At 43.1% G+C, this 14,650-nt stretch overlaps 1 protein-coding gene across 1 annotated transcript in view; it reads left to right on the top strand.

Moving 5' to 3' along the window:
- The window catches only part of MAP3K3 (mitogen-activated protein kinase kinase kinase 3), a 38,972-nt gene that overhangs the window by 19,216 nt on the left and 5,106 nt on the right, over window positions 1–14,650 (top strand). The window contains exons 5-16 of the mRNA XM_081884022.1: window positions 1,819–1,918; window positions 3,298–3,411; window positions 4,185–4,305; window positions 7,804–7,937; window positions 8,242–8,315; window positions 10,315–10,382; window positions 11,063–11,155; window positions 11,624–11,815; window positions 12,405–12,553; window positions 13,193–13,324; window positions 13,448–13,577; window positions 13,748–13,925. Of these exons, the coding sequence (XP_081740148.1) occupies window positions 1,819–1,918; window positions 3,298–3,411; window positions 4,185–4,305; window positions 7,804–7,937; window positions 8,242–8,315; window positions 10,315–10,382; window positions 11,063–11,155; window positions 11,624–11,815; window positions 12,405–12,553; window positions 13,193–13,324; window positions 13,448–13,577; window positions 13,748–13,925 (1,485 nt within the window). The remainder of the gene's footprint in view (window positions 1–1,818; window positions 1,919–3,297; window positions 3,412–4,184; window positions 4,306–7,803; window positions 7,938–8,241; window positions 8,316–10,314; window positions 10,383–11,062; window positions 11,156–11,623; window positions 11,816–12,404; window positions 12,554–13,192; window positions 13,325–13,447; window positions 13,578–13,747; window positions 13,926–14,650) is intronic.

Here is a 14,650-nt window from a genome sequence, read left to right as displayed (position 1 = left end):
TGAACATTATGGGATACCACTTGCTTCCTGCAATTGATTGCAGACGCACAGAATTTAGCTACATTTAATGTAGTCTTGGGATTCTTGTCCTCTAGCAGTAGTTTTAAACTATGGTATTCCGATTCTTTCCTGGACTTTTGCAAAACAGGTGTGATAAAAGTCAAACGTATATCCTCATAAAGACGACAACGTAATAGTACATGTGAAGCAGTTTCAACTTCCAACGAGCCACAAGGACAGACCCGTGCTGTGTATGGTTTACCCTCAAATCTGCCCTGAATATTAAAATAATAATAATAATAATTCGATTCAAACATAAATATTCAAATAGATAATGCAAAGATTGTATGATTAAAAAAAGAGTTTGAGTTGCATCTAGGGTTGGTCATACTGTGATTATAGCCACTGAAGTGCTTGGGCGTGAATAGCTTAGGTAAATTAATTTCAGTGGATCTTGAAGTAAAACCTAGCTGAATGCAACCTTCACTTTGAAATTCAAAATGACAAATATGTACAAGCAGCCACACCCAGGAGATGCTACATTTCCAGTAACATGGGGGCACTGGAAGTTCATCCTTGTCAACAACAGGAGCAGCCTGATCCACGCTGCAACACAGCACAGTGCTGCAACTAACTTGGAAGTGAAACCCCAGCCCCCTTAGCGATCATTTTGTATGTTTTCCTGGTCAAGCAGGTGTCTTTGAAATGGGGGACTCGGTAGGGTATGGCTGTCTTACATACCCACTGAAAAGAAAAGCTCAATTGTATGCAAGCAGTAATTATGCAGCTATGTAAGACTTGCTCTCAAAATGCATTTCTATGTGTTTGATTTCAGCAAAGCTGCCAGATCTGACCACAAATATTTAAGTCGGGAATGGTCTGCCTAAAATTACCCCAATCCATCATGACTTTGCTGCTCTAAAAAAACCCAGTGGCGGGGTGGGGAAGCTCAAATGCTTATGCGTGTTTAATGAGCTATTTGCCTTTCATAAGGAGTTTCAGTGCAGATGTGAGCCAAGCTATGTGCACAGTGTCCAAGTATTATAATTTCAGTTTATTATTGGATTGGTTTCTCATTACTGTATAAAAAATGTAGACTACTGAGTTGTGTGTGGGGTTTTTTTTTTTAATAATGAAGACAGCATTTTTAGATGGTTGAACATAGTAGGTTTTTAAGTTAACTTTGCTTTCCAACATGCATGTTATGGTGAGCTCAAGCAATATTCTTCGAATGCTTGGAAGATCAAGTACAAAGCGTAGATCTCAAAATAATAATTAACTTACTAAAATCTGCAGTGCCAAAAATGGAGAGCTGGAGGTCCCACAAAAATAGTAAACTGGTTGGGAAAAATCTGGACAATTATAAATATGATCAAATTAACATACGATCAAAGAACCCAAAATGAACAATAAAACAGATTTTTTGAAATGTGGTCACTATTTATTAGGCTTTGGAAAGTCAAATTTCACAATTAGTATACAGCCATATAATATTTTTGCATTACTGCAAGGGTATCACACACATGTTGTATAGAGTAGCATATGTTTATTTTTCTTAATTCTGTTTGCTTGCTTTTTCATGTTTGTTGTATATTAATGTATATACTGTTTATATGCCAGAATATCTTCTAAATTGATATTTTGTCAGTTCTCATGTACAATTATCGTGTGTGTGAAGCTGATGAGCACCTAAGAATCTCAGCACATGGTTGGTTAACAGTTTAGGGAAAACACTGCTGCTTATGTAATTGCTTTTGTTGCATGGATTGTTTAGAGCTCATTCTGTTTGTATTATCAGTATCTTTCTATCTCATTCAGAATTATCGCTTTTGCCCGGCCTGTCCACTATGAAGATGTGCAGCAGAAAGTGAAAACGGTTTTTGGGCAGCCGCTAGATCTCCATTACATGAATAATGAGGTACCAAAATATGCCCACATTTTGTTCTCAAACAGATCCAAGGAGAAATTTCACCACTCTGAAAAATCCAAACACCTTGTCAAGGGTGGGGGCATGAAAAGAGGCAAAAGTAGCTTTTCACATGGACAACTAACACACTTGCTCAGATCAAGGTAGTCCCATGAGGGGACAATATTACCAAAGAGTATTGGCAGTTTGCAAGTGTATTTGTGGGCTGAAGATATGAGCCCTTTATTGGCTCCCTTTTCAGGTGGCAGAGCAGATGGAAACCTTGCCCGTTCATTTGAACTACCGCAGTCTGCAGTGTGGCAAATAGTTGTACTGTGTTGTATCCAAACTTAGTCATGCTTACAGAATTGAGTTCATTGAGCCAACTCCAAGCATGACTAAGTCTGGATATAACCCACTGACTTACCCTTAACAGGAATGTTTTTTAAAGATTAGAACGAGATAATACATAGCATTTGAAACACTTGAAATCACTAAACAGATGTTAAGTACAGTCATACCTCAGGTTGAAGTAGCTTCGGGATAAGTATTTTCGGGTTGCGCGCTGTGGTGACCTGGAAGTAACGGAGCACATTACTTCCGGGTTCTGCCACTCGCGCAGACAGTCAAAATGAGGTCATGCGCAAAAGCGGCAAATCACGACGCGCGGTCGCGGGTTGCATTTGCTTCTGGATGCGAACGGGGCTCCGGAACAGATCCCATTTGCATCCAGAGGTACCACTGTATTGTATCTGCCTCAGGAGAGCAAGGAAAATTATTAGGGATGACTCACACCCCGGCCAGCACCTCTTTAATCTCCTGCCTTTGGGCAGGAGATACAGAAGTATAGTCAGCTGCACCAACAGGTTAACACCCATGGGCTGTTGGGCTGCTGAATGAAAAAAAAAATAGTGGTTCAATTGACTTCCAACAAGCACACAGAGTGCTAACAAGACTGAGTGTATGTGGGGGGGGGTCGTTTAAATACACTGCACACAGGTGGTGTAGTGACAATAAAGGTCTGTTCTATTCTATTCTCTCCTCTCTCTGACCCCCACTCCACCCCTTCTGAGACGGTTTTGAGTTTTTTGCAGTCTGTATCAAGAAGATTGTGTGGGTGGAATATTACCTGCCTGCAAAAATAACACAACCAGAAATATATCCGGATATTCAGGGGTACTATAACTTGTTTACAGCCTTGAGCCTTTGTAAGTTTAATTCAGAGTAAGTCTGTTAGTTCACTGGGCTTACTCTCAAGCAGGTATACATAATTCAACCTAAGAGCATTTAAATTTCTATCTTGCTGTCTCACTATTTCATCCCTTTGTTGCCTGGAGGATTTAAAATGTAATTTTTTTTACTAACCGAGTGCCTGTTTTCTTGCATTGTAGTTATCTATTCCTTTGAAAAGTCAAGATGACCTTGATAAGGCAATAGATCTGTTAGACCGAAGTGCAAATGTGAAACGCCTTAGAATATTACTGCTGTCTCAGGACAGAAACCACGTAAGTAAAAATAACATAATGTGCTGCTGTCTCATTTTTGCTGTAAGCCCTTACCAGTCATTAAGCAAAACAGCGATGCCTAGTCCACAAGGTGGGTTTGGTCCCCTGTTCCACTCAGAGCTTTGTTGCAATAAATCGAAAACCCAACAATGGAAAGCAGGCTTTATCATCCCAGCTGGAAAGCAAAGGAAACATCTGTAGAGCCCACTGTTTTGTATAGACCACCAAACTACATGATCTGACCCCACAGAGCAAATGGGAATATATTTCAGATTGCATTTCTAGTTGCAACTATCCTTTTTTCCTCCCTGGGCTGCTTGTCCTTGGAATTAAAATATTAAAAAGGTAAAGGTAAAGGTACCCCTGCCCGTACGGGCCAGTCTTGACAGACTCTGGGGTTGTGCGCCCATCTCACTTAAGAGGCCAGGGGCCAGCGCTGTCCGGAGACACTTCCGGGTCACGTGGCCAGCGTGACATCGCTGCTCTGGCGAGCCAGAGCCGCACACGGAAACGCCGTTTACCTTCCCGCTGGTAAGCGGTCCCTATTTATCTACTTGCACCCGGAGGTGCTTTCGAACTGCTAGGTTGGCAGGCGCTGGGACCGAGCAGCGGGAGCGCACCCCGCAGCAGGGATTCGAACCGCTGACCTTTCGATCGATCGGCAAGTCCTAGGCGCTGAGGCTTTAACCCACAGCGCCACCTGCGTCCCGTAAAATATTAAGTCCCTCCAAACTCAAATTGCTTATTTTTTTTTCTTCCTCCCTCCCCAACAGACCAGTTCATCATCCCATTCTGGAATGCCAAAGCAAGTCAGAATCAAAACTTCTCAGTCCGTGGGAGATGTGAACACTGCCTTCCAGCCACCTGAAACCAGAAGCAGGCACTTGTCCATCAGTGAGTACTAGTGGCCTGGAAGCCAAAATGTTGACATTAATTTCAGTCTATACTAGCAACAATTCTGTTCTTCCAAACCCTTTAGGCTGTGACCTACAGCCTCTAAAGTTTCCCTTTTTTATCAGATATTTGAACCGTCATTTTCAGTTGAGCACACATACATATACATGTAGAGAGAAACATTAAGAAATCATAAGAGGACAATTCAGTCTTCTAGGACAGTCCCTTGCTGCTGACTTGAAAGTCAACATTACTGGAACAAAAAACTTGAGGTTTTAGGTGTCAGGCCCCCATCCCCAAACCCAATGACAGCAACTCTTATTTGAAAGCAAGGAAGAGGTCTTTATTCAGTCTAATAGCAGTACATGTCCACAAGCAAACATATGGTCCAGGAGTCAAGGTTCTAAGTTGCATGAGCAGGGCAAGTGGTTCATATCCTTAAAGGAAGCTGTGATGTTGTACCAGCGGTTGATATGTCCCTCCTGCCAAACTTTTAAAGATGGGAGTGGTGCAAGCTCACTCGCAAGACTCTCTCTGCCTGTGGTTTTGCTATGCACACATATACGTGCTCTGTCAGAGTGGGTACATCTGATTCGCCTTCATAAGTGGCACCTGTCTCTCAGTGACACTACTATGTTGTCCAGCTCTGCCAGCACTTCTTCCTGTTCAGCCTCTCCCTCTGGCTAGCCAAAGTCCTTCCTTCTCCCGGATAAGGTTCTGCAGCAGCAGCAGCATGGGAGAGAACCAGCAGATCTTCTTCCTTCTCTCTTGAAACCACAAGGGGAGGACCTTCCAGCCCCCCATCTGCTGCTTCTCCTTCCTCTTGAGCTTGGAGCTGTGTGTGCCGGACCCTGACCGAGCCAAGGGGCCCATGACATTGGGCTCTGATTCCAGTTTTTGTTCCAAATCAGTTTTATTCATCCATATTGGATTACTGCACTGTTCTCTGTGTTGGACTGCCTTCAAATATGGCCCAGAGTCTACACTTGTTCCCAAATGTGGCTACTAGAATGTTCTGGAAGCCAACAATTGTACCATATGACACCAATCTAATATTAACTACATTGGTTACCTGTTTGTTTCTGGGCTCAATTTAAAGCACATGTGCTTATTTTTGAAATCTTTAATAGATTATTGATTTTATTGATTATTTTATTTCTATAGAACTTAATATATTCAAAATATCTAAGCGGTGTACAAAATGCTGAAGCAACAGCAGTCAAACAAAATATTACAAAAAAATAGTTACATATAAAAATGTTACATTAAAACATAGTTGCTAATATATGCATATAAATCAATATCAATTCATTTTCCTTCTGATGCACCCGCCCCTCTCAGCCTCCGGGTTCTCACTCAGGATCCAAAAAACTCTCAGCTCACTCACAAAAGTCCTGGAAACAGCCGGTGTCACCTTAGTCTCTCACTCCAGACTTGCTTTTTATGGGCAGGCCCAAGGTGGCTGAGCCTTCCTTAGGCTGCCCACAGCTGTGTCCCGTTCAGCTGTACTCTGTGCACTGAGTTCCAGATACAGCAGGTTTACTGAGTTTCCCACAGGGTCACATCTCTTCTCTCCTCTCCCTCCTCCTCCAGTTGCTTTAATAGCATTGAACCTGGTAATTTCAAGGGCACCTTTGTTGATATGACTCTGCCTGTCTACCCCCTGAGTCCACCCCCCAAAGGCACACTCCTCCATTGTCTCCTGAGACAGATGGATGCCGGGAACCTAAGACTGGCCTTGGAGAACCTGCTCTCCAACCCCTTACCATTGGAAGTATGTTAGGCAGGCCTTTTCAGTGGTGGCACCAAGACTCTGGAATAGCCATCTTCTGGGAGATGCAGCAGGCTTCCTTTCTTTCTGCATTTAGGTAGATTTAGAAGACTTGTTCACTCAGGCTAATACTGCTCTGCTATTTTTAAAGTTTTCTTGGTTTCATGCTGCTGCTTAGTTGTTAATGTAAGGAATATTTGTGTGCGTTTGTTTTAACATTTTATTTGCTTCTAGTGTAGGCTGTTGTAGAAAAACAAGAAAGAAGTAGTAATAACAAGCACAGTTTTAAAGGGCATGGGGAACTAACCCTTAAGCAGATAACGTGTCTGCCTTCAAACAATTCGTAAAGAAAAAATACTTATAAACCATATTTCATGGTTTGAAAAGGAGCTTACCCTTGATTCACAACACAATATCATAGCCTCCTGCTTCCTCCATTAGCCAGAAGATGGTGCTAGTGTATTGCAAGTTTTCATTGTAAGGAACAAAAAGAATTCTCTTTGAATACAGTGGTACCTCGGTTTACAAACTTAATCTGTTCCGGAAGTCCGTTCTTAAACCAAAGCCATTCTTAAACTGAGGTGCGCTTTCCCTAATGAGGCTCCCGCCACCAGTGCCCTTCCACCATTCCATTCGTGAACCAAGGTAAAGTTTGCTAACCAGAACACTACTTCTGGTTTTGCGGAGTTTTTTTTACCGAATAGTTCGTAAACAGGGCTGTTCTTAAACCAAGGTACCACTGTACATGCTAAATATATATTATCCTTTAAAATTTGGTAACCTGGAACTCTTTAAACCCAAAATTTTAAGAGAAATCTGCAGGCTTATTTTAAAATTTGAAACAGTCATACAGAGGCAGCTCTGCTTGAGGTTGGGTATTTCAGCATACTGACAATATAGAGTGCGAAGATTCTCAGAACCATAGGTGATTTCTCACACAAAGTATGAGGTTGTCTCGGGTAGGGTGGAGAAGGTAGTGATGGCTCTAATCTCTTTAATTTTGAGTTACATTGTGCCCCCATGGCAGCCATTTTGTGACAGGCACCCCCAGCACACTCTTAAAATTCAAAATGTGCCTGCTGGTCCGAGAAGGTTGGCAATTTGTTACTTAAATTAATAGTTTCATCCAACTGCTTCCGTGTGAATCGAGCAGAACTAAAGAAAAGAAGCCAGAAGGGTTAAATTTGATCAGAGTCAATAGTCAAATGTGAGAATGGGGGGGGGGGGGGACTACTTTTAAACTGCAGAGCCGCATCCAAAACACACCCTGTAACAGAGAAAATACTTCTAAGGGATTTAGACAGCACAACTTCTAGCGTTCCTATGTTGACAACAGCCCACATTTGAATTTCCATAAAATAATTGAACTAAGCGTCAAATGCAGCAGGTATAAAATGATGGCCTTTTGTTTAGATGAAATGCACACTAAAGAATAGCCTTTTCTCTCTTCCAGGGGTGGGAAAGTGAATCCGGCCAATGGACTGGACGCAGAACTGCCCCACCCTCCACAAACAAGCCACTTTTGACAGGTGGATGGGGCTGCCAACATGTCAATTATCTAATATCATAGGATACACTCCGAGACTCTCGGTTGTCTCTTTGCAGTTACTCTGAATAACATTGTCCCTGAGTCTCTCAAAAATGCAGGAGAGAACAATTCTGTCCCTCCTCCGCTCAGGTGCTCTTGACCTTGTGCATCCTTTTAATAAGCATTTCAAAATCTTCAGGTTCTCAGACCACAGGTCGAAGTTCACCACCTCCAGGGTATGTTCCAGAGAGGCAGCAACGAATCGCTCGTCAGGGGTCCTACACAAGCATCAACAGCGAAGGAGAATTCATTCCAGAGACCAATGAACAATGTGTGAGTTCAGTAAAGTGTTCCTCAGCTTTGAGAACCTGCCTTTATACCATGTCATGCCTCTGGTCCACCTAGCTCAGTATTTTCTACCCTGTCAGCAGTTTCTTGTGGTCTCAAACAAGAGTCTCTTCCAGCTTTATCAGGAAATGCCATGGATTGAACCTGAGACCATCTGCATGTGTAGCACTTGCTCTGTCTGAGCCTCAGCCCTTCCCCAACTTTCTTGGTAGAGTTCTCCATTCTGCCTTTTTTGTATTGTATTGTGTCTTAGATTATATTCAGTTTGACTTTCTGTGACCTCTCATAGATGCTGGATCCTTTAAGCAGTGCTGAAAACTCTATATCTGGCAGTTGTCAGTCGTTGGGCCAGTCAGGAGACAGGTATGGAACTTAATGGGTTTGGAATCGATTTTGCTGTCGTCCAATTTCTCCTCCGCATGTTTGGGTTGCTAATGAATTTTCCTTCATGTGAGATTGACAGGGAACCTTGGGGTGTTTCTCTCTCCAGCATTATTTGTCTTGTCTCATTTGTGTTAGCTCTTTTCTTCATAGAATCGTAGAGTTGGAAGGGGCCACAAGGGTCATCTAGTCCAACCCCCTGCAATGCAGGAATCATTTGCCCAACGTGGGGCTCAAACTCACGATCCTAAGATTAAGAGTCTCATGCTCTACCGACTGAGCTATCCAGATGAATTCAGTTACATCTATTTCTTTGCTTCTGGCATTTGTGGGTGAATTGTAGATACTCAAGGACCCTTAGGAGGTACAGTGGTACCTCAGGTTACATACACTTCAGGTTACATACGCTTCAGGTTACAGACTCCACTAACCCAGAAATAGTACCTCGGGTTAAGTACTTTGCTTCAGGATGAGAACAGAAATCGTGCTCCGGCGGCATGGCAGCAGCAGGAGGGCCCCATTAGCTAAAGTGGTGCTTCAGGTTAAGAACAGTTTCAGATTAAAAACGGACCTCCAGAATGAATTAAGTACTTAACCCGAGGTACCACTGTACAGAGATTGTTAGTCTGTTCCTGGCATAGACCCTGTAGTAAAGTCAAAACAGATTTAGTTTACCACTAAATTCATTTTATTGGCCTCCATACAGTCCCTTACTGTTGTAAGCATGGGTTCAGCACCTCTACCGCTTCACTTGAATATGATGAGAGAAATACTAGTCATTGGTATACTGATGACACCTTACTTCAGAGCCCTAGATGACCTGGCCGACAGTTTCATGTAGATGTTAAAAAGTATGGGAGATGAGATGGAACCCTGCAGGACCCTATAAGCACAGGTGCCATGAGGACAAGCAGTATTCTTCCAGCACTACCTTCTGGAATTTAAGTAGGAGTGGAACCACAGTGCCCCCAAACCCGTCATGCCTCAGAATCCAAATCTGATTCCAGAGGATATAGCTTTCCCCTCTCTTTTGGTGCTGGATAACTCTTCCCCATAACTACTAGCAGTCTAAGAAGGGAGCCAGTCTTCCACTTTTCCATTTTTAGGGGACACAGAAAACATTCCACCCTTCCGCAGCACATGCCTATGTCATAGAATACAGCCTCTTTAAAGCATGATCAGGTTTTCTTCTAGGAAACAGGGCTTCACCACTCTCTGCCATACTATATAAAAGACCAGTGCTGAAGCAACACTTGCTGATCTTTGTTTCCAGTATCCAGCTTAGGTGAATCTGATATCCAGCCACATCCCAAAGCTTGCTCCATATGAGCTCTCCGTGTTCCTGACTCTTGGCTACCTGCCCTGTACCTTGCCACACCTGAACAGAATGCCTCCGCTCTATGGTATCTGATATTGAAAGCTGCCAAGAGGTCCAGAATAACTAGTAGTGTTTCAGTCCCCTTGTCATAGGTTATCACATTGCATCAGGGTAACCAAATCAGGTTCTTTGATGACAAAAACCAAATGGAAATAGATCCAGATTGTTTAGCTGGATACCTTGCATTACTATAATGAGGAAAGCTGTATTTTGCCCAACGAGGGAGGAAACTGGATCATATATTTTTAAAAATGTAAAAGATACATTAAAATTTAAATTATATGCCAAAAAATTGATTACATCTTTGGGGTCGGAATTTTTCAGTTAGCTATGTGCCCTGGCTGAATTTTTCTGAAAGTGATACCCAGTTTGTAGATGGGGGAACCCAACAGATTGTGTAAATTCGCTGTTCAGTTATGCGTATGTTTATATACAGAAATCCCACAATACTGCATTGGATGTGAATAAATTATTGTAATTTATTCAGGTTTAGGCTATACAGCTTCTGGATATGTGAGAGGGGGCATCACATTAAGTTGTAACACAGGCCATTCTTAGCCCAGTTTATAGGTACAAATCTTAATTCTTTCTCCCTCCAAACAGTCTTTCCTACAGAAAATCCTGCATGTCCAGGGCCCAGAGTTTCCCAGACAACAGGCAGGATTTTTCAGGTATGTCTGTATAGTTTTTAAAATAATTATTTGAGCTGATGGTTGTTGACTGATAACAGGAGAAAGAAACTCCTACCTTGTTGTTTCTCTGTTGTGTGTTTGCTGCTCCTAGTCAAGATTCTATATTCTCTTTTCTGATTGCAGAAAGACATTTGAAATGTGCAGACAACTGCTCTGTCACTTGCCAGCAATTACCTGGCTTCCAGTCTAATCAGGGTGGAAGATACTGCTGTGGAGCCATATCTCGTTTGCCTCTCCTATTCCTTTGCCACTGATTGGTTGAATGTTGCTGGGTCAGGGAGAGAATTAACAGTTTTCAGGATACGTGCTTATGCATTGGTTTCTCTTCCCTCCTGAAACCACCTGTAAGGAGGAGGTTGACTGAAACTAAGAAACTTTAACTACCTGAAGGGCAAATATGAAAATAAGCTAATAAGTTATTCTGTGGGCTGCATTTTTCAGGCAAAGTGCTGTGTGCCAACTGCCCTGCCATCTCAGTGGAAAAGGAGCTGGATTTCAGTGATCTGCATAGTTCGATGGGTTCTAGAATTTAAGCTTTAAACATATTTAGCGAACCTTTTCTTCCAGTCATGAGACTCGTGGATTTCCCTCCCCTTTGGGTCATTCATCTGTGCATGTTCCATAAGTTAACTTGTTTTGCTTTGTCTCCCTCTATCCAGATCGCGAGAATCAAATCTATGACAAAGCAGAGAAAGGAGGGACCTACCCTCGGCGTTACCATGTCTCCATGCAGCACAAAGATTATAATGACGGTGGGTGTGCTTGCACAGGAAGAAAGCACCCTGCTTTTTATCTTAATGATAGGGTTGCCGTTAGACATCTCTCCCAAGGGGAACTATCTCCTTTTCCCTAGTGGCTAGGCCTCTCTCTGCTTCTCTGACTCACTTTTCTTGAAATTGCTTGGGAGAACTCAATGGAAGCAGGAGGAGTGACAGATACAAGTGAGAATATGACTTTCCTTCCTTCTCTTTTCCTGTAGTTGAATAGCTCAAGAAGAACAGAGAGAAACTCTGTTTCTTGCATGCGAACCGCTGGTGAAGCAAGTTGTTGGCCTGTGCACTACAAGTTTAATCCAGAGCAGAGTTGTCCAGAGCTTAGGTTTTTGCAAACTCAGAAGTCATGCCTGCAAAGGCTTCTTGCTCTGTCCCCAGCCCTGATTCCCCACCCTGTATCCAGACAGCTTTATTTGCAAACTTTTCTTTCACACCGTTTTCTAACAGGACGGAGGACCTTCCCCCGTATTCGACGTCACCAGGGTAACCTCTTCACGCTAGTGCCATCAAGCCGTTCCTTGAGCACCAATGGGGAGAACCTTGGCCTAGCAGTGCAGTATCTGGACCCCCGGGGGCGCCTGCGGAGTGCGGACAGTGAGAATGCTCTCACCGTGCAAGAGAGGAACATTCCAACCAAATGTAAGCAATCTGTTCCAGATTTGCGAAATGCAGCACTATTGTGCTTTCCAGTGCATTCAAGATGGACAAAAGGAAGCACTTGTTCAAATTGATACAGGGTTTTGTGGTGGCCACTAACACAGGTGCCTCTTAACAGATAAAATTGACTGTCAGTGGCTCTACACCCTGAGGGTTTGGAATAAAGCTTCTGTTTACCAGGTACTAAGAATGAACAATAATATGAGATGCTGTGTCTTGTCATGCTTATGAATTTTCCTGGGGCTACTGATGAGATAGGGCGCGACGCTACATCGAACTGTTTGATGTTTAGTATCAGTTCTTATAAACTGCAAAAGGACGAAGAGAAATGTGTTAAAAGCTGATGTTGTGGTCCTAAAGGCCCATCAAGCAGAAGTCAAGTTTTAAAAACTCAGAGCCAAACATTATATGCCACACCTTGAATCTTTGATAGGTGGCATCTCTAGCTTGGAGACTGGAATTATCTCCCCTGCATTTAGTAATGCAGGTATAAATAGCGTCTGTTGACGGGTGTAGGAGACTATTCTTGAGGATGACATTATAAACTGAGAATTCCTTCTGTATTTGGCAGCTCCAAGTGCCCCAGTTAATTGGCGGCGAGGGAAGCTCCTGGGGCAAGGTGCATTTGGCCGTGTGTACTTGTGCTACGATGTGGATACAGCCAGAGAACTTGCAGCGAAACAGGTCCAGTTTGACCCAGACAGTCCTGAAACAAGCAAGGTACTTGAACGATACCACTGGGAACACTGTCTAAAGTAAATGTTCGTATTTGGAAATACCATGCTAAGCAACAGACATTTGAATGAAGCATGATTTGTATAGAGATATCATAGTTGGTTCTTTCCCTTAGAATCCCCAAATGCAATCCCACCGCACTCAAGACTGCCAAATTATTTACAAAACTTCACCACGTCACCTTTCCCCTTACCATTGGCTGGCACAAGTAACCAACACCTTCCCCCAAGTAGGCTGGAGAAGCTAAGCACCTGCCGCTTTGCTGGTCTTTGACCCTTAATAATCAGTTAATAGTAACCATTTTGTTAATCTGGTTGCAACCCTAATAGAAATAATTCAGAGTGGAAATTGTTAATAACATCAAAGTAGTGGGGAAACTAATTTCTAGGCAAGTTCTTGCTGAGAACTTGTCACTGCTGCCAAGTTCAAATGTGGTTCAGTAGTCGGCTGTCTGGACTTGAGTGAGGATCCTGGTATGAAAAAGTGCTTTATCCCACAGTTTCCCACAATTTGGACATAATGGGAAACTGATTTAACACACCACAACATCTTCCTCAATGGGGGAGCATGCAGGCACACACATTCTTAGTGCAATGAACTAACTGGTTCTCTCCATGCCTGCAGGAAGTGAGTGCTTTGGAGTGTGAAATTCAGCTGTTGAAGAACCTTCAGCATGAGCGCATTGTCCAGTATTATGGGTGCTTGAGGGACCGAGCAGAGAAGACCCTGAGCATATTCATGGAGTACATGCCAGGGGTAAGAATTGAGCTAGTCCTCTAGAAAGTGATTGCCGTCTGCTTCTGACCTGCAGTGGATTTGCAAGATTATTTCCTTGTTGTTGAAGCCCTCTTCAATACCTTTCCTGCTTTTCCTGTGAAGGGTTCTGTCAAAGACCAGCTGAAGGCCTATGGTGCACTGACGGAAAATGTGACCCGGAAGTACACTCGGCAGATTCTTGAAGGAGTCTGTTACCTTCACAGCAACATGATTGTACATAGGGATATAAAGGGTAAGAGATGCCCACGTGACTTGAGCCAGTTCCCTCAACCTGGTCTCTTCCTCTTCTTTGCTCCCCTCTTCATGTATTGACTGCTAATACCCTGCAAGGTAGAGTCAGTGACAGACTTTGAATCACTGTTGCTTCCCTCTCCCTCCCCCTCCTTCCTTCCCCCTTCTTAGGAGCCAATATTCTCCGGGACTCTGCTGGCAATGTGAAGCTTGGGGACTTTGGGGCCAGCAAACGGCTGCAGACAATCTGCATGTCTGGGACCGGCATCCGTTCTGTCACTGGCACGCCCTACTGGATGAGTCCAGAGGTGATCAGTGGCGAGGGTTATGGAAGAAAAGCTGACGTCTGGTGAGAAGTTGCTTTGTTCTGTTTGTTTGGTGCATAGTTCTAGCCAGGATTTCTGTGTACCTGAAGTACATAAGCTTTTAACCTTCTTACTAGGAGTACAAGGAACATTTCTGGAAAAGGAAAGTGACATTTTTGTCCAGAATACCCCTGACTCAAATGACATACTTCGTTAGTCTTGCAGCTGCTTGTATCTGCTCTGTGTTTGGGCAGGGACTGAGTTCACTTCCTAGCAAGGATTAATTTTATGTTGTAAAAGGTGGCTGACCCTCTGACCACTAACTAGGCGTGTAAGGGTAGCTTTTCAGTGATAAGGGGCTGAACTTTTAGAACCAAGAGCAGTTTTTCCATCATTATCATTATGTATAAGCCATCCTTTCTTCAATTAATTCTGCCTTGAGAAGTGTTCTTCATGCTCAATTCTTGTCTCTCCTCCTAAGAAGCCAAACACTTGAGTGTCTACAAATGTGTCCTTGACACATTTCTGAGTGTGTCCTTTATTGCATATCGGCAAGGCTGGCATTTGGGCTGCCTCTTACATTTTTTTAATAAAAGAAATTCAAGCTCCTGCCGAGGCCACATCTGGAAGAGCTTCAAGCCATTCTTCTGTGGCCTTTTCTTTGAATTTCCAGGGCTGAACTCTGATAATAATAATATATCCTTTATTAGGCATAGCAAACCACACATTATCAAACTCTAATAGAATTAACTTCTGTACATGTGTACTG

The sequence above is a fragment of the Podarcis melisellensis genome, assembly GCF_964234715.1.
Source record: "Podarcis melisellensis genome assembly, chromosome: 13".
In the NCBI taxonomy this organism is placed as follows: Eukaryota; Metazoa; Chordata; class Lepidosauria; order Squamata; family Lacertidae; genus Podarcis; species Podarcis melisellensis.
Note: the sequence above shows the minus strand (reverse complement) of the source record. Positions and strands in the feature narration are given on the sequence as shown.